Below are 19,050 nucleotides of genomic sequence, written 5' to 3' on the forward strand. Positions count from 1 at the left end.
CTGCTGCTGCCTTAGCGCATACCTATCCCGATTATTCAGCGCAAAGGCATCCTCACGAAGATTTGGGACAAATGCAAGTGTACAACCGAAAGTATACTAGCGTTCTCTTAAATGGATTGAAAGCCAATCTTCGTCGAGTATATTTTATTTATCCCAAGTGAAATGGCACCACTTAAAACGCAACGTTTTCGTGATAGAGCTCTGGAACATTTTGAATGGGAGTTTGTAGATTTACCAGCCATACGTTTGCAGCCAAAAAAAATGCTCGCAACCATGATAGTGAGCGGTGCGCAACATACTTTTAACTGCACGTCAGATTAAAAGAGGTATTGAAAAACATTTCCCCAGCTTAAACAACAATAATGTGCAACGTTTCATATTCCTTCAGGCTGTTTTTGAATGACGCTTTCAAATCGATGGAGTTGCTTGGACACGCGTGGCCTCCGCGATTTGCTGCGGGACGGCGCGCCGCCGGTAGCCGATCGCGGAGGCCACGGTATAGTGCCTAGAATATACTCTAGGCACTATAGCCACGGGACACGTATGCTGATGTCACGGTCAAACGCTACGTGGCGCCACCTTTCAGCCTCCAGAAATTTTAGTGCAAACTTAAAATTATTTCCTCCTGTTTACTCAAAAACTATTTGGGATTACCCCAGTACATAAAACGCTGGCTTTCATATAAGCAGAAGGCATGCACTTCGCAATAATCGGTTGTCGGTCCCTCTAGGTTGATCGGCGTGAACACGAGGAACACACTGCTAGGATGGTCGTACATGGACATAGTGTTGCCCGAGATGAGGAACCTGGTGACTAAGTACGCGGGGTACGACGGGGTAAAGCAAGTCCCCAGGGTGGCCGTTATCAGTACGGTGGCAGAGTGGAGAACTGCGGGAAGGAGACCGACGCAGTCGGAGCAGTATCTCGACAGCAGGAGGATTACCACGGAACCGGCCATGAAGACGATGTTGGCTATCGTCTTCAGCGAACACCGGCTGCATACTAGGTTCCACTCACTGACGATGCTTCCATTCACCCGCTGGGGGTCGTAGTCCCAGGCATCGCACTCCAGGACTCTGGTGCCGTTGGGGTCACCTGGGTTGGCGTAGACCGTGCATGCGATGTGCGACAGCCCATGGGGGTCGACGGGAATAGTGATGGTCTTCCAGGTGTCGGCCGCGAGGTTCCCGCCAGTGGGCTGCCTGCACCAGTGGTCGACGTCCGCCGAGATGAGCGGGAGGGCGACTCCGTGGGAAATCCCGACCCGCAGGGTGACGGCTGTGAACAGGGTGAGGCGGTGTTGGAAGTGGCCCGTTCCGAAAGCTTGTTCACAGTCGAAGCCCTCGCTGGTATCGATGTCGACAACCATGAAATACTCAGGTGAAAGGTACGCGAACGGTCGTATCCGGCCATTTTCGATGCGTCGGTTCGGGAGGCGAACAAAATTACCAAGACTGGGAGCACCCGTTTTTTCTGGTCTCTTGCCGCTAGTTCTTCCCTCGTGCCTTACTGTACGATAAGGATGATAATGAAGCTATTTCTACAATTACACATATTGCACCGAGAATACACTAATAAGAGTGGTCGTTTCCCATAATTTTGTAACCGATTTTTTCAGTTAAAAATCGTTTCAATGGCAAAAGATAGAGTGACACCAAAAAAACATAAAGGCCAAAATTTCGCAACGGATTTTTGAAATAAGTTCACGATGGTTTCAATGGCCAAAGATAGAGTGACGCGAAAAAAGATAAAGACAAATAGCACGATAGAAACACGGGCAAGAAATTCTTCTTTCTCTTCTATGCTTTCATGTATGGCCATCGAGAAAGACGCGAAATATTTAACCAGATTTTTTGAATTCTTAGGCATTTTTTGCCGCATTCGCTAAACAGCTGCCCATCCGCCAGTCTATGCGCAACACGTGACACGATATTTTGGTATACATGGAGCATTGCTTATCCTGAGGCGCCCTGATAGAGGATTTTGCCACATCGCTTCCGTGTTAAGCATAAGGAGGCGAATATATCCGGAGATGAGCCCCTGGAATCCTTACTGGCGTGCTCATTGACAAATTTCACGCAGGAGTTTCTGGAAGATTTTTATTGGACATCTTCAGCGACACAGATTTTATAAATACTTTAAGCACTTCAATCACCCCACTTATCGAGCCCCATCAATAAACGATGCAAAAAAAGAGGGAGGCGAATTCATTGTTTACTTGCATTCACGATAACGAAATAAGTCGCATATCCCTATTTAAAAACTTCAAATTGAAATTTTTAGGAAATATACTCAATATAACCGCGCACCAGGGTGTCCAGGTTCTGAGAAGTAAAAGTCACCGGGATATTGCTCATAATGGCCAAAAACGTCGCCACCTTAAAGTGATTGTTTGTAATGAAGCCAGAACAGTCGCCATTTTAAGCAAGCGATGCGAGTAAGTACTTTTTAATTGCCTTCACGAAACAAAATGCAGGAATTTCGAGACGTAGAAAACCTTATCAAAAATTTCATTCGTTTGCTGTGGTGCGGCAAAGCGACACAAAACAAGCTAAATATGCAAGTTTAGCGAAAGCACTCAAAGAATATGAATGACTTAGAGGCGGGCGTTCACTGCGCACCGTGTTTTACCACTTTCGCTGCCTTTTTACATTTATATGCCTATTCTACATCGTCATACACACCTCCCACCACTCTGGATAAAATCTTAAGTGCCCGTAAACTACCGAAGCATTCGATATTAAACGCGCGGCGTTGCTCGAAGCCTTTGGCGTTATTCGTACGACATAAGGTACAAGATGTTGAAAAAGAGAAGGCTAATTTCAGTTTGTGCTAGTGTGTCTTGAGTGACTGATCTGTGGTGTGGTGTGATGTGGTGTGTTTGAGTGACTGATTTGTCGGGACCTATTCTAGACTTTGCCAGACCACCGTCGCTTGCGTAAAAGTTCTTTTTTTGTTCTGTTGTGTTGGCTCATTTTATCTTGACGGCCAAAAAATACGCTGAAAAATCTATAACGCCCTTTTTATGTGAAGTGGGTCGTCGGTAGGGCCCCGAAATATATAAAATCACCAACGTTCGAAGGAGCCAAAAAGTAGCCAAGTCCCTGCACTAAAATTACTGTCGCCAATTAAGAGTCTCGAAAAGTCGAAGAGTTCAGCGACAAATCGTCAGACCTGGCCATCCTGTTAACAGGCCACACATACTGTGAACGGAGGCCACGAAGGCATAAAAGGTTGCATGTGTGACTGCAGGTCAGAGTTAAATTCCAATGGTGACTAGTGAAAGTTTCAAGCGTCATGCCCCCGTAAGTAGTTTGTTCTAAGATGTTGTAAGGTGAAGCGCTCAGTCGGCGGGGGCGACGACGACGTCGCGGACACATGCCCGTGAAGGGATTGTCCTCGTTTCGGCACGGCCGAAAAAGACGAAGTGGCAGGTCACACGAGCCGATGACGGTGAACGCGAGGGCCCTATGAGAGCCGGCCACGACGGAGGGGTGACGAGGCCAGACGGGAACGAGGAAGGAGGGCCATTCGAGTGGAGGAGTTCCGAGAGGACGGTTCGAGGAGAGCGGCGTCCAGGCGCAGATCGAGAGCTCATCGGGTCTCGGGGACCCAAGCTCAAAGGGATCTACCTGACGCCAAGCCCCGGTCCTGAACGACCACGGCCTGGAGATCGTCTACCGGCGGCTACCGGGTGCCGGCTGCCCGCGCCCTTCCCTGACGTGGCGCCTGGTGGTGACCAGGTTCCGGCCACGACCGCTCCTGCAAGTGCCGTTCGTGGAAGAGCTGCGACGGAGTTGCATCGGCAACGGGACAGCACGCGAGACTTCCGACGCGACCCTCAGCGCAACGCAACGCGACGCCCCGACGCCCGAGTACTACGCCACGTCACGGTGAACTGTTTGTGAACTTTTCTGTTGCTCTTTTCTGGTGTTTAGATTTATAGGCTTTTCTGTACATTAGTTAGCGTTTTGGATTTCTTGATGTCGCATGTGTAGACTAGTTATTCCTTTTGAGTTTTTGTTAGCTCTCTGGTAGTCTCTCTGCATCGTGCTTTGTTCTAAAATACATATTGTCTTCGTAACCTCACAAAGCGCCCTCGTCTGATTAACTGGCGACTGTGGCTAGCCCCACTCGCCACCGAACACACCCTACTCAAGAACCTGCAGAGGGGGTTTTCCTTCCCCTCCTCACAGATGTCAATAAATGAAGCTAACTCGCGCCTATCGGGGGCCATGTCAGGGTGATTATGCCACCAGGAGCGGAAGCATTGCCGCCGAGCATTGTTTTATCCTGCTCAGCTGCATTCCCAAAGTACAAGTTGCGGTCGTCCAGCAGCTGGTGGAAGACGCCGACAAGAACCATGGGCTCCTGGCCGTCTTCTGACGAAGCGCCCACCCAGAACCCCCCTCTCGGGTAGTTGCGCTCACCAAAGATGACAAATAAAGTTTTTCTCTCTCTCTCTCTCGAATATCACCCTGGAGCTTCCTACCTCAGGCGAAGCGAAGCTACACCAGGGCTACGAGGCGCGCCCTAGTGGATGAATGCGGAATAATTTCGACCGCCTGGCGATCTGTAACGTTTGCCAAAACCTGAACACACGGTCGTTTTAATGGTTCCCCTCCATGAGAAAAATGGCCGGCGCGACCGTGGTCGATTCCGTATATTTCGGCTCGTAGCCACTGAGCTTAGCCAGCTTATCCGCGGGAAGTTTGTTTGGTAGATACCTATACTTCAGTACGAATATTTTTCTCCTCCACAGTGAACGGCTCCAACATCTCCCGTTTTGCTCGAAATGAAAGGTTCATACCTCCTCCTTACCTGCAATGATCATTGTAATAACCACCGTCACGCGCGGCCTCGTATGAACTAATGATGATGATCATCCATGGTCAGTTGTGCAGCAGAATGTTTGTGCCCGGGACAAAACCCACTACGCAGATGCTGTGGAGACCTCCCACATACTGCTGCGCTAAAGATGTTGGCAGCACGTGCAAACGAATTATTCGGTTTCATTGACACTACTCATCCTAAAGTTGCCTATCCGATCTATGAGATCGTGCATCGAGCAGCTTCAATATTATCTATTGAATGCTTCATCGATACCGGATTGGGACGTAGCGACAGAAAATCGCACGGGCACTGTTCTTGAATTTCGGTTTTCAGTTTGTGGTTTGATTAGAACAGCATTAACACACCTCATACTTTGTCCGGCACTGCTTATAGACCCTTTGTAAAAAGGTGGATGGCAACACTGGTGGTCAACGCGATGACGCCATGAAAAAGGAAGCGTCGCACAGGAACGCCTTTATGGTTACTCGTTTTGGCCCATCGCTTCACCATTCTGCAGCCTCATAACAAGATCTTTTTGATTATTTTGTATTCCCTGCTAGTGGTCTTCCATCCTTATAAGGCACGGTGCTCACGCACTGCTGCGTACCTCTTTGCACGTGGTACTTTTACGCACAGTGATGCTTTATCGTCTCTCGTTTTAATTTGGCAATTTTCAGGGCAATGCGTCTTTTTTATACACTATCTTGAAAGGTGCGTTTCGCGTGCCGGTCACGATTTACAACGTTATTAGCGCCGAACATTTACGCTGCAGAGTTGTTTCGGTGCAAGAGAATTCAAGCCTGCATTCGTGCTTCGCTCTGCCCGCGCTGATCGATGTTTCGACATCTGCCAACCGCAAGCGTGCTCGTCATTTTTTGTAGCTGTTTTCCGGTACAGTTTCACTTGCGGATCATGATTGCCGAAGTTTTACCGCGAACAGCCTGGCAGAAGAGTTGTGTCGATGCAGCCAAAAATTCCAGCCTGCAGGCGTCTTTCGCTTGTTTTGACATTTCAACGGCAAGATCAGGAATGCGGTCTAGGACTTCATTTTTGTAGCGAAAGTCACAGTACGCTACCTCGGGCAGTCTTCGCGGGGAGACCACTTCGACCTTGAGGGCTAGAGGTCAAACCACACCCCCTTCTGCAGGCTCGCGGATTGGAGCGGCGCCCGATGCGGCGAGGACGGTACGGATCGAGATGAGCGCGGAGAAGTGCGCGCGACGAAGGAAGGCGACGTGCGCGCAGAGCCATGCGCGATGGAGTAGGACGAACATCCAGCTGTGGTCGCTCGTACAGTGGCGGCGCCTAAACGCCGTTAGGCGGAAAAGAGGAAACACGCTACTGCTGTGTCCAGCTTCGCTACCTTTAAGTCTTACGCGTTAGCGTGAGCTTCCTTCATTTTTTTGTCTTTACATTATGCGAATTCCGTGATGATGGTATCATAGTCAAGACTGCACCAGAGCCTTTGGTCAAAGGTTACATGGGTGAAAAAACTGTGAATTCAGCTAAAATCATAAAAAGCTACATAGTCTATAGCAACACATTTCATAGTCGACTGAACACTGCAACAAATGTACCAAACTAAGACTATAAGAATAAAAAATGAGAAACTTGTATTGCAAAATTATTAGCGCAGACTAAGCTAGACAACAAAAAGAGTAAACAAGGAAATACACTGTATTATGCATGTCAAATGATAGTATTGTTGCAAAGAAGGGATTTTGCAGATGCAATTCCACATTTAGTGGAACTGCATCTTTTTTTTTTTGTACAAAGCATCTAACGTTTTGACATTTCATGCACATCACAGTTGTGCCATTGACATTAGGCGGGCTATTTTTCCTATTAGTGGATTTTAGCACCCGCTACATTGTCACGAATACTTCGGCTAAGCGAATGGCTGTGCTTAGCCTTTCTTGCTGCTGTGGTCCTTGGCCGACCAGCAGGAACCCTGGCCGACCCCCTGTGGAGGCCAGGTTGGAGCCTTGCCAGTCTTGTCGGCTGTACTTTGATCTTTGTTCCTCGTCGTCTGTCTGGTTTGGCCAGTGTTTTCAGTCCCATCAGAAAGTGATGAGCTGCCCTTGAGTTACTGACAGTGCTGAAGCTTGCTTCAACGCCGTCTAGCAGGTAGCATAGGCAGCACTGGTAAAGGCTTGTCCTCCAAGTCCAAGGATGCGTTGCATGTGGGACCCGATGGCCGTGTACTTCTTGTCAAGATCCTGCAAAAGTGTTTTTTCATTATCAGTGAAGACAAAAAGTCTGAAAGAACTAGACTTGGGTGACTCACTCAGCTCCATCCGAACGCAAAATATGATTTTGATACCTAAAAAACACAACAAAACTTGAAAACCTTCAAATTTTTCTCTACAGTGACCACATTAGGGCAGGAGTGACGCTATAGAGGCCAGCGCTAAAAACATGCTTATCAGTGGATTAACTGCACATTAGCATTGAAATGACTCAATGGAACGAAACTAGAGGTCGTGATGTGTTCTCTTGCCGCTAACGTATGGGTTAAGGTCTACTAACAGCATGTTTTGTGTAATTAGGGCATCACTGCCCATCATACTCATGCCATTGTGATTTCAAGAGGGATAGTGCAAAATAATTTTTAATGCGTAGATTCTTACTGTGGCAGTATAAAGCAAAAAATGAACTTGATAATGTTGTTCACCATGGTATTTAGTCCCTTCCGTGCTCACTGATGCTGAAATAATTTCAAGGCTGCTCTTTAGCTTGAGGGTATGTAGCAGGTAAGGACTGGCAAGACAGACCAAACCAATAGGGTTTAGGGCACAGATGAGGAACTTTGCTCTTGCTGCTCAAACGTACCTCTGAATTGGGAGCTGGCTGTATACCGAGGCTTTGGGTGCTTCCTGCTAACTCTTCCTTGTCCCACTGCAGGTTGGTGCTTCCTGGCTAGCGATGTGGCCTTGTGGGCCCTGCAATGCTCCCAGTGGCTCACTGACGGCTTCGTCATCATGGTCCTTGTTGGGGAGCACTGGCAGAAGTGGCTGGAAGAACTCCGGTGGGGGACACCCGTTTCCAAGTGCCAGGTAGCCCAGCTGCAGCCGGTCTTAAAGCGTTAGCTTTGGGCTGTTGGGGAAGAGGCCGGCAAAGGTATCCTGTACAAGAGCCTGGTGTTTGCAGAAGGCTCCCTGGCTGCCGGCCCAACAGCTGCAGATGCCAAGGTCAGCCTGCACTGTGTACCGTGCCTCCTTGACGGAGGAGCTGGGCACACTGTAGGTATCCTCTTTGAGGAGGGCGATGTCTCGAGCGTTCACACTACCAAGTTTTTCCATCAGGTGCTCATAGCAGAGCCTGTGAGACTCCTCCCGGTCGTTGGCATGGCGGAGGAGCCTTTTTCAAAATATTCCTCCCATTCAACTGCAGTGTACTCCGTCAACGCGACGGCATTGTATGCCTTTTTGCGGCAGAGAACAATATCTTTTAATATCCGCATGGACGACTCCGAATAATTGTTTGTGTTGTGGCCTCGAGTCATCAGCCCAGCTCGGTGCATAACAACCCACTCCTCCTGGCAGCCAAGAAACTTTTTGACCCGCTTGATGTACTCCTGGTGAGGAAGGGTGCGGAGGTTTTCGATTGCAGCTTCCAGCTGCTCCTGATCCGTAGCGTAAAGGATCTGAAATGTGAATGTGAAGAGTGCATTGAGTGCCTCAGGCTAAATAAGGCTAGATCGTGCAGGAAACCTGACATACTGCAGCATATTAATTGTTTTCATGCCAGACTTCCCTGCTTCCCCAAGGGTATTTTAAGAATATTTGGCACATCATGCAAAAACTAAGTAATTTCAAATGTGTCCTCTTAAAGCAATTTCTTCCATGATGTAAGCATAATTTCAGGTTTAACGCATCATAGGGAGTTACGGCGTCCCACATTTTTATAAAAGAACAAGCTTGCTTGGTGGTTTTGGTTTGTTTGTCCTCTAGAGAAAATTACCACGCCTCCAGTTGTAAGAACTTTTACATTGACCTTTCTTTTTTCCCAGGTGATTTAGTCTAATGTATGATAAGAATGTTTTAACTAGTAGTGCTTTTTAAATGGCGAGCCTGATTTACCTTCTTACATGCTGCCATCAGTTGGCGTCGCATGTCCTTTTCCACGTTGTTAGCTGCAGACATTAACCACCGCCACTCCGCTTGCAGGACATGAAAATGGCACAGAAGCTGCTGCGCAGATGGCCAGAGCCTTCTCCGCCCATGAGTTGTCCGTCATAAAAACAGCAGGAGCCTGTGGTAACAAACACCCACCAATGTGTCCTTGTATATTTCTTTTTAGTGGCATGCAAGTATCGCGTAAGTGGAAATACAAATTGGTCCACCCAATGTGTTGCGATTCCTGCTTAGCTATTTCCTATATGGGTTAGCATACTTCAAACAAAGTTCTGCTTGCTTATTATTTCATGTGCACCCTGATGATGATGATGATGATGATGATGTGGCTATCCCCTTTGTATCGGGTGGGCACACCTTTGGCACCCTAGCCGTCACTTATCTACAGGACTATAAACTATATCTACAAAAAGGAGATTTTCAGAGGGGAGGATAGGCATGGCCTAGGGCAGGTACTGCCTGCACGAATCACGGGGTCCCTATGAGTCAGTGACACCGCATGCAGCGCCTTTGTCTCTGGGCCCTAGTTGCCGGGTCCGCCACCACCACTGGTGCAGTCTTTCCTTCGACGTCGTCACCAACGTAGATCTGGTGTCACTGTCGCAGGTCTCGAGTCCCAACGCTTGCGGTAGAGTGGTGCCCTCTGGGTGGGTTGGCGACAACACAGCACAATGGGTGATCACATGCTCTGCACTCTCCTGTGCTTCCCCGCATGCTCGGCAGGTGGCACTTTGCACTGCTGTCGATGGGTCGAAGCGCTGACGGTAGAGGAGGGTGCGGAGTGCTCCCGCGCGGGCCTCGAAGAGCAGTGCACTCCCAGTGTCGTTGTCGTAAAACAGCTCCGCTGCTGGGGTGGACTTGTAGGAGCGATACAGCTCCAGGGTGGACTTGGATAGCATGGCCGAGCGCCACTGGCCTGTTTCTGCCTCGCGTACACGCTTCCGCGCCACGTGGCTCAGCTTCTGGGCACCTGTCTGTAGCGGCTCTGCAAGAAAGCCGAACTTGCGACTGAGCGTGTGCACTCGGGAGGTCCACACAGTCTGGGTGCCCTTGAAGCCCATGTAGCGGAAGATGCGTCGCGCCCATCGCTGATCGTCCATGCGCCGAAGTCGAGCTTCGAAGGCCAGCTGTGACCCAGAAATGGGGCACAGCGACATCTACCACAACTTATTCGTGCCACTGCAATTTCTCATGGGTTAAGTCTCCTGCCACGCGCGTGGCACGAGCTGCGCCCCCCTGGCAACGGCTGCTGCCACGCAGAAGTGACGTCAAGCTAAAGTAATCACGTGACTTCCTGTGACGTCACAAAACAAACGTCATATTTACGTTATTTGATCATGCCGTTTTTTAGTGTACGACGACGACGACGGCAGCCGGGTGTTCACGTCTTGTATCCCGATGTTCTCCGCCCGTGGTTCGAATGGCAGGCCTGACGCATCGTTACGTCCTTATCTCCCTGTACAGCGGCTGCCTCGCGGCGCTTTTTTCTTGTTGGGAGGTGTGCTTGTAATTATTTAGATTGGGTATTTTTTGTGAACTTGCTGTTGCACGTCTTGGTAAGCCTAACGCATTGTTTTCTGCACGCTGCTTCGCCCCGCTTTTTACATGCTCCTAGAACTGTACAGTTGTCGTTTAATATTTTGTAAGCTTCACGTTGTTTTGCAGTTCGCGTGCTATCGGCTTTACGCGCCTACATTTGTTGTCTACTTGTGCCTCGCTTCTTCCATGCCAAGCCTTGTGTTCTGATTCTGGAGTGGTGGCTCAATTATAAAACGTAGGGATCAGTATTTTCCATCGCGTCGCGCCGTGGCGAGCGACTTAGTGTCAGCGTGTGCATGAATCGAGTGTCGTCAGGTAGCGCACGGCATCATCGAACGCAATCCGATCTCGCATGTAGCTTCTGCAATTTTTCCCCCGGGGCAGTAGTACTGTCGCCGAAAAACGTATCCTGACTATCCGCAGAAACGATATGTGCACGTGGCGCTGCAGAATCCGTGCAGGGAGCGCAGTTTCACTTCCGTGGGTGGAGCCCAACTGCCCTTCCAAAGATATATCTATTCAAGATACCACTGAAACCATTCGCTGACTGGCTGGCTTCTTGTGCAAGGAGGCTCAAGCTCCAACTGTGCAAGCATGGGAGAAGTGCAGCCGATAAGATCGCCGTGCGAGCCAAGTTTGGAACTTCTGCTAATAGTCCTTTAAAAGTCTGGTGTGAATAAGGTTAACAAGTGACAATTCAGTTATTGTTCATCTATGCTCAGATTTGTTGCTTAGAGTACCATTGTGCTTTCAACTTAGGAAGTCTTAATGAAATGATAGGCAAGGCTTAAAATTACTGCTTGGCTTTTATTTCCCTTTCCTTCGCTCCAGTACCTTTCGCCTCCTCTAACCTGGTTAGGCAACAGAACTTCCTCCTGCATCTGCTTTGAGTATGTACTTTGATAGGCTCGTTCCTTCTTTACTCTTGTGTTTGGCTTGGTTGGAATTGAACATAACCAGCCACAATACTTTCATTCACTCTCAGCAGGATGGGCTAATGATGATGAGAGCTTATCTCGGAGGCTTGCAGTCTATGCACAAATTCCAAGTGGCTGTGACATCTATATGCCCATCCCAAGCACTCTGCGGAGTTCAACTTGACACTAATGCTTGTATTTGCAACTGGTGAAGCGTGCTTAAGCGTCTACTGTCAAAGCCTTTGGGGTAGTGAACAGGAAGAGTTTCCAATTGTGAGGGGACGTTTCACATTCTATTGCTTTTTAACTCCGCACTGTGTAAACTGTTTTGGAAAATTTCTCAAGTGAATTTACTTAGTGGTAAGGGGCATTATAAAATGTCCCACATTTCGTTCACAAGATGCAAGTCTCGTCAGAAGCCAGCTGCTAGAAAACACATTCACGGGTTGTGTGTTGTGTGCCCATTAGCTGTTTCTTTTTCTTCCACAAAATGGGCACCTAAACAATCCTTTAAGCCAACGGGCTTAAAAAATAGTTTATCAAGTACAACTTAGGGGTAATGGTTGGTGTCGAGCGTGACATTGCCCACTACCGAGAGTACTTCTTAATACCTTGTGCAAGAACTGGAGCCAAGGCCACGTGCGTGGATGTGAATGCCTGTCGGTGTTTGTGAAAGTTGCAGTACAGCTGGAAGGTGTATGGATCATGGGTGGCTTTAACAATAAAATGACTGCTGAACATACTTTTGCTCTGATATCAATGAGCAGCATGTGAGCATTGATAAGTGCTTCACTGTTGACATTTTTGTTACACAAAAGCAGGCCATGTTAAGACCCCCTGGCAAATATTCATGAAAAACACTGAACCAAAAAGCTGCCAACACATGAAAACCATGTTGATCACGGCACCTTTCCTAATACTTCAGTACCGTTTATCAGCGCTGCGTTTTTTCCCCCCAACTAGTAAACTATCCCAGCGTTGCACCTTAAGCCAGAAATCAAACACTTGCTTGTCAATGACAAGTGATCTGCCAAAATTCCGTGTCTATGCAAAAAGTGAGTAGCTCTACTTTCTGTGCACTGTTTGTGCTGTGAAGCTCCATTTCTAAACAAAATGCCAGGGTTCTTCTGGAAGATGCACAGCATTAAAACCTCAACAAAAAAGGAATAAGCAAGCGATACTCTCTTGCACTACACTAGAGTCCTGCGGGAAAGCCAAACCAGCAAGTGATCTTTTTCTACAAAGCGCTGCAGACGAGCCAAGAAAAAGATTCCTTTTTGCAAACACCAAAGCTACACTGCAAAGCCAAAATGTGTGGTGTCTGTTACTGCAGCAAGACAAGCATGTTCACGCAAAGATTTATGAACCAGGCTGGCGGGGTAACAAAATCATTGAATGAGGTTACAACAAAATGTGTTATGAAAAATGATATAATACTGTTTGCTATAAATAGCAATTAAAGGTATGAAATGGTTTTGACACTAGTTAAGTGACCTGTTGGAAATCATTGGCAAAACTTAGAGCAACATTTCATACAGCTGCAAATGTGAAATAGCAAAGTGTGGTTGGGGCCTGAATTCAGCAGGCATGCTCCAGCTGAGAATGTATAATTGCAGAGCAAAATAATTATAAAGGCCTAGGGTAAAGGTGAGCGTAGTTGAGTTAACACCAAGGTATTTGGTAGAGAGATTAGTTACAAAAATAAAGAAGCAACATGGGAAGCTTTATTTTCCCTTATTAAAGTTTATCAGCACTGAGCTTCATGTTCTGCATGTCCCATTGAAGAATGTTACACCTGCATGCACTCGGCACATCACATTTTACGGTATAACACACAGTTTACTTCCAACATAGGTAAATAAGAGAATATTGCATAAGCAGTTCATTTATACGTGAAATAGAAACAGCAGGGTTTTTAAAACGAAGCCCGTAAGTGTGCTGAATGAAAGGGACCAATGATGAGTTTATGTTACTAACAAATTTCAACGACCTTGTCTGAAACAAACCCCTTCTATGGAGGGACTGTGTGATCATAAGATTTTTTTGATAAAAGGTTGTAAATGCCCTGTAAATGTATGTCAAAAGGTATTTTAACGCCCTAGTCGTGGCCTGTGAGTCATCGGCGCTTTTTTCTGGTGTTTAGCTGATCAGGGGCTGTTGTACGGGATCCACCTTCTCTTCTCACTTTGGTCACCATCTTTCTTAGTCACTGTATTCATGTGCTTGGTCAGGGAGCTAGCAAGCGAGGACGACAGTCGGCACCAACTATCAGCCGAGTTCCTTCAGGCTGGGACAATTGCTGGAGAGGCTAAACAATGTTTTTAAAATCCCTAACTGAGAGCTTTCACTTTTTGTTTTGTTAAAGAACATTTAGGCAACCCTTCAAGAACTGTCCGAAATAACAAAAATGACTGTTGTGCCCGTTAAATAGTTAATCTACGCACAGTGAACGATGGCACAAAATCTATCAATGCGAACCTACCCTTTGAACCTGCTTAAAGGAGCCATGAAGAGAAAATACAAGTTGGGTTTATTAGAAAGACTGCTTAGTCCCGATAACGATGATGCCAATATCATCGCAATCTTCGAAAAAATAACGGAGATATGAAAGAAAACGTGTGAAGCAGTCGCGACCCCCTAGCCGATTTCCCGCAACTTTTCTGTGACGTCACGGAACCTTGTTTGTGCGATTGGCGGCCGCCTAACTGACCTGTCGCGGCGACACATGACTGGACGTCTGTAATGGGGCCTCTAGTTCCATTTGACCGCATCACTTGAATGCTAACGTGCAGTTAACGCACTGAAAATTATGTTTTATTGTTGGCCCGTATGACGTCACTCTTGCTCATAACACGTCACTGTGGCGCGCAATTTGAAAGTTTTTAAATACTTCTTGCTTTTTTTTTCGTTAAAAAACATCTTTTGGGGCTGTAATGGAGCTGAGTGAGATACTGAATCCTAGTTCTTTCAAATTAAACGAAGTTGTATTTTCTCTTCATGGCTCCTTTAATATTTAGCAGAGACTCACTCCATTCATTAGCTGTTTTATGGCAGTGCGTGGGTGGACTACTGGTTTCCACCTATGGAGCGTGTGGGCCGCGCTAGTTTCCAGTCGTCCTGTCAAATGTTTTTGGAGACTAGCACTACCCTGCAGTGTACGAGGCATGGATTCCTTGGGTTGGCCATGTGAAATTCTAGTGAATCGTTACAAGCCACCAAAGAAAGTGAGCATTTGTTTATCGACCCCTGTTTTGTGGCCACGAAAAGTTTCGTTCATTAAAAAGACTAACAAATGACATGAATTTTATTGCAAACTTCAAACAAATAACTGGTATTACAGAAAATGTGTAAAGCAGCTGGAGCTCCATAGCCACTTTCCAGCTATTGCTCCATGCCATCAGAGAATCTTGTTTGTGCGACTAACAGATACCGACCTATTCCACTGCCAAGAAACATAACTGGGCGATTGTAGTGGGGCCTCTAGTTCCGTTTGATCATATCACTTGAGTGTTTGCGTACAGTTAACATACTGATGACTGTGTGTATAGTGCATGCACATATAACATCAATGTAGTTTGAAATTGGGATCTTTTTCACCATTTCTTTTTGTTAAATTCGCCCCATGACAGCCTTGACGTTTGCCTATCAATTACATTTGCAGCATGCTCGCTGCTTATACCTGTTTACACAAACAATCCGTAGATGCGTTCACGTTCGAGGCAGATCTTAAGATTCTCTTTGACGTTGCTTATTGAGCCTGTGCAGAACCCATAGGTTTTCATATGCTGGAGTGCATGTAGGTGTATTAGACATGATGGCCGGCCAAGCGTACACCCTTCCTATTACCGTCTGTACAGCCTCTTCTCTGACCCTATCGTCTGGGTGTCCTGAATTAACTTCCTTTGCATGAGGGACTCAGTCAAGTCTGGCCAACATAGCGTACACCACGGTATAGTGAGACGTGAAAGTTATACCAGTGCAGTGGCTATGAGATGAAGCGCCTAGCTAGTCTACCTTTTGAAGGTCGCAGGCCCTAAACTGTCGTAGAATCATGTATTCTACTACGAAATCTTTGGTTTCTACTAGGAAATCTTTTTAAGCGCTGAATATCACGCAATTATGATGCTTGTGGCGCATGCTCACAAGACTTTTCTGCTCATAAAACGTATCGTGGGTGTAAAACAAATTTTAAGCTACAATTTCGCCCACTAGAAAATAAGAACTTCCCGATTTTCGGAAGTTTTCCTTGCTAATATTTCAGAAGAGGAGATCTACTGTATACTATAGTGGTACGTACGTGGTACATGTGTGGGGACACCAAACATTACCTTTCCTATTCTTGGCGCAATTGTCTGTAATTGTAATGCGCACATGTGCCTAGTAAAAAACAGTTGCCGCCACTACCCTTCGTCCTCGGCACTGTACATCCTGATTATCTTTTGGCGCTGCTAAGTTGTCTTCCTTTCCAGAACACACACCGCGATTTCAGGTCGCCCATTTAAGCATTCTGAACTTGCCGTGGTGCAAACTGTTGATAGCAGATGCCGCCGCGCCGACATGCGTCGGAAGGTTCACAGAATTACGCTCGGACGGTGTCTTTTCTTGTGCGGAACGTAGCTTGTTCGAACGGGGCCAGTCGGCTGTGCGATGTCGTCTCACGTACGCTGAAACTGTACGCAGGTACCACCGGCGTACACCAAGCATAACCAAGCGGTCACAGGTCAACATTACTCGAGAGCGGCTATTTTGCTGCGGTCTGGAAAGGCTGGCTGGGTCCCCACGCAATACATAATCACAAGTAACTTTCTCACGTTTTCAGATAGTGCTTCTAACAATATGAACTCCAGTTTATCTACGTTGTCGGCCCGAGAAAATCGGAGCTTCGTCACGCTTTCGGATACGCGACTCCATGTACGCCAGCTGGCATCGCCGGCTGCTCCCGCAGTCCCGCAAGAACGAAAATTGTTTGTTTAGAAAAGTTTTAGCAGTTCAATGGTGCGTTATTTTGTACTGCAAATAAAAAAAATGTGTATTTCGGACTACACTACACAAAATAATGACAATTATTAATGTTATGACGTCATTATGACGTCACGCGTGGCAGCAGCCGTTGCCAGGGGGGCGTGGCTGGTGCCACGCGCGTGGCAGGAGACGCTGCCTTTCTCATGTGGCTTCATTGTACATACTGAAATTGCACCTTTTTAATTCTTCCTTGTGCGTGCATTTTATATGTTTACATAAAATATATATGTAGCATCAAAAGACCCCATGTTGGAAAAAACTATGTTTTCTAATGTTTGAGCTAGCTAATGGACCACTTTTCATGGTAGTAACATACAATAACCTAGGGGGGAAGCACGCTTGCAAAGGTGCAGAAAGGTACGCCACAGTGCACCCTCATTAGACAAACAGCATTCACGATGGGCTAAGAATTTTCAAGCTTTTAGGGCAGCCTGGCGCAGGAACACAACTTCGTATCAAAACTGCGCAATATGCGCAGCTGTCTCACCCTGTGACCGCAGCGAGCCAACGAGGAGAGACTGCTAGCCAACTTCCGCGCGCGAATACCCACTCCCTAAAATTAATGGTAATTCCCACTCCACGGCGGAATCAGCGGAATCTCGCGTGTAGCGCAGCGCGGCCGTTGGCGTGAGCGACACAACTCTCCAGACGAACTGTAACGGCCCGTCCGAAAGTAGAACAAATGAAAAAAAAAAAAAAAAAACGCTGTCTAAATTAAGGTACGTCGGACGTACCCCGATTATTGCGTAGAACGAAAGGAAAGGTATGTCGGACGTATCCCGACCCCAGCGGCTAAAGATACGTCGGACGTATGCTAAAAAAAAAAAAAAAAAGACAGCGGAACTGTGCGATCAGGAAGCCCAACAGATCGAGGAGACAACGCAAGGCAGAGGGCAAGAGGAATGCATACCGCTACCTCAAAATCAGATGCCAGGACAACATAAATAATGTATGTACATACCTGTTGCGGCTGTAGCTCAGACCACGCACCCAATGGAGCACACAACGTTCTTTCAGTTCACAGACGGTTGCGGGAGGCACGGCATGGGCCGCTTTCCTCTAGCAACAACACGGGCGCTCAATCAAAACGATAACACTCGATTCAGTGATCCAGGTTACAGTCACGCACATAAGTACAAGATTTGCAGTACTTCAATCTTTGAGAGTTTATAAGGCACATAGCAGTTGTGATGATGCCACTCTGATTCAAAAATAGTTGAACTGGCGAGTCTGGCCGTCTGCCGCTGAAGCCTGCCGCTCGTATGGCCCAACAGAATCTAGTAGCGATGTAACGCGCCGATCGCCGTGCTCCTCGTTAGTATAGTGGTCAGTATCCCCGCCTGTCACGCGGGAGACCGGGGTTCGATTCCCCGACGGGGAGATGTTATTTTGTTGCGTTAAGCAAAGTAGAGGGCTCGGTGTGAACTTTTTTGAGGCAAAGTATTGTCGCGAAATCATTTCCACAGCAATGGAGAGAAATAAGCTATTCCTATGGATCGCATGCGTACGTTCGCACCGAGCCCCATATGCGATTTCACGCACCCAACGACGGACGCAATCTTCTTTCGGTTCGCAGACGGCTGCGTGAGGCACCGGCATGAGCCGCTTGCCCTTTAAAAACGACGCCTTTATGAATCCAGCCACACGGCTTTTGAGTAGATAGCTTATTTCCCAGCAGACCAACACGAGAATTACAAGGCCATGGGAACTCGATTCCATGGAAAATCACAACGAGAGTATTTTCGTGCGGAACTGATTGCAAGAACAAAAGAAAACCAGACAAGAGGCGTTTACGATCGTATTTCTCGTCGTTTATTGCAAATGGTTATATTTTTACAACTTAAAGCTTTGTGAGTTGTGGTGGTGCTATAGAGCAGTTGTGGTGGTGCCCCATTTAAAGCAAAACCAGTTGCACAGGCCATCTGCTTCTGCACAGCCGTAGTTTGGAGGGAGTTATTTTTTTTTTCTTTCCGTTTAGCAAGATGGAGAGCTCGGCATGAACTTATTTACGGCAGGCTATCGTCCCGAAATTCGACACAGTGCAGAGCAACAACTGGACGACATGCATACGTTTGCACCAAGAAATAAATCCCCATATACGATTTTCAGCCTCTTACATAAATCACCGCATCACACATTCGTGTAGGGATGACCGATGCGGTTGTCAGACCTCCGACCTAGGAATGCAGGGTCAACGAATATAATGTGGCGTTGAGAAAGTCACGCACTCCGGGCCCGCTTCGCAGGGACAAAAAGGAAATTCTACTGTTAATTTATTCACGCGTTCACGGTTAATTTTAAAGCACAACCACCTGTTGGGAAGATTTCAGCTGATTTGGGGAATTAGGCCAACGGGACCTTTTTCCCCCCATCCATGCACAAGAGTCATATTCATGCATGATTGACCTTATTGATGGAGAGACACTTGCATAGTCAATGCGCTGAAGAATTGGAAAAGAATGGAACAAGATTGTCGACGTAACGTGACAAAAAAAAAAAAAAAAAAAAAAGTGGAGGTGCGGGGTATCGATCCCCGTACCTCTCGCATGCTAAGCGAGCGCTCTACCATCTGAGCTACACCCCCAACGGAGACATCACCAAAA

At 47.2% G+C, this 19,050-nt stretch overlaps 2 protein-coding genes and 2 non-coding genes across 4 annotated transcripts; 1 reads left to right on the forward strand and 3 right to left on the reverse strand.

Moving 5' to 3' along the window:
* Positions 1 to 640: 640 nt before the first annotated feature.
* On the reverse strand, positions 641 to 1,369 carry LOC144159914 (solute carrier family 22 member 6-like). The gene has a single exon (XM_077691570.1). It carries the CDS (start codon positions 1,367 to 1,369, stop codon positions 641 to 643), a length of 729 nt encoding a protein of 242 aa, XP_077547696.1.
* A 5,224-nt stretch (positions 1,370 to 6,593) lies between these two features.
* Positions 6,594 to 9,078, reverse strand: LOC144158816 (uncharacterized). Its single transcript, XM_077689969.1, has 3 exons — positions 8,916 to 9,078; positions 7,666 to 8,479; positions 6,594 to 7,052 (listed from the first exon to the last, which is right to left on the reverse strand). Exons 1-2 carry the CDS (start codon positions 8,976 to 8,978, stop codon positions 8,135 to 8,137), a joined length of 408 nt encoding a protein of 135 aa, XP_077546095.1. The 5' UTR covers positions 8,979 to 9,078; the 3' UTR covers positions 6,594 to 7,052; positions 7,666 to 8,134.
* Positions 9,079 to 17,756: 8,678 nt separating this feature from the next.
* Positions 17,757 to 17,828, forward strand: Trnad-guc (transfer RNA aspartic acid (anticodon GUC)). The gene has a single exon. It is a non-coding gene; the product is annotated as a tRNA-Asp (tRNA).
* A 1,130-nt stretch (positions 17,829 to 18,958) lies between these two features.
* On the reverse strand, positions 18,959 to 19,031 carry Trnaa-agc (transfer RNA alanine (anticodon AGC)). The gene has a single exon. It is a non-coding gene; the product is annotated as a tRNA-Ala (tRNA).
* Between the last annotated feature and the right edge of the window lie 19 nt (positions 19,032 to 19,050).

Source organism: Haemaphysalis longicornis, unplaced genomic scaffold (assembly GCF_048455015.1).
Source record: "Haemaphysalis longicornis isolate Haplotype H1 unplaced genomic scaffold, Haemaphysalis longicornis Haplotype H1 scaffold_10, whole genome shotgun sequence".
NCBI classification, from domain to species: Eukaryota; Metazoa; Arthropoda; class Arachnida; order Ixodida; family Ixodidae; genus Haemaphysalis; species Haemaphysalis longicornis.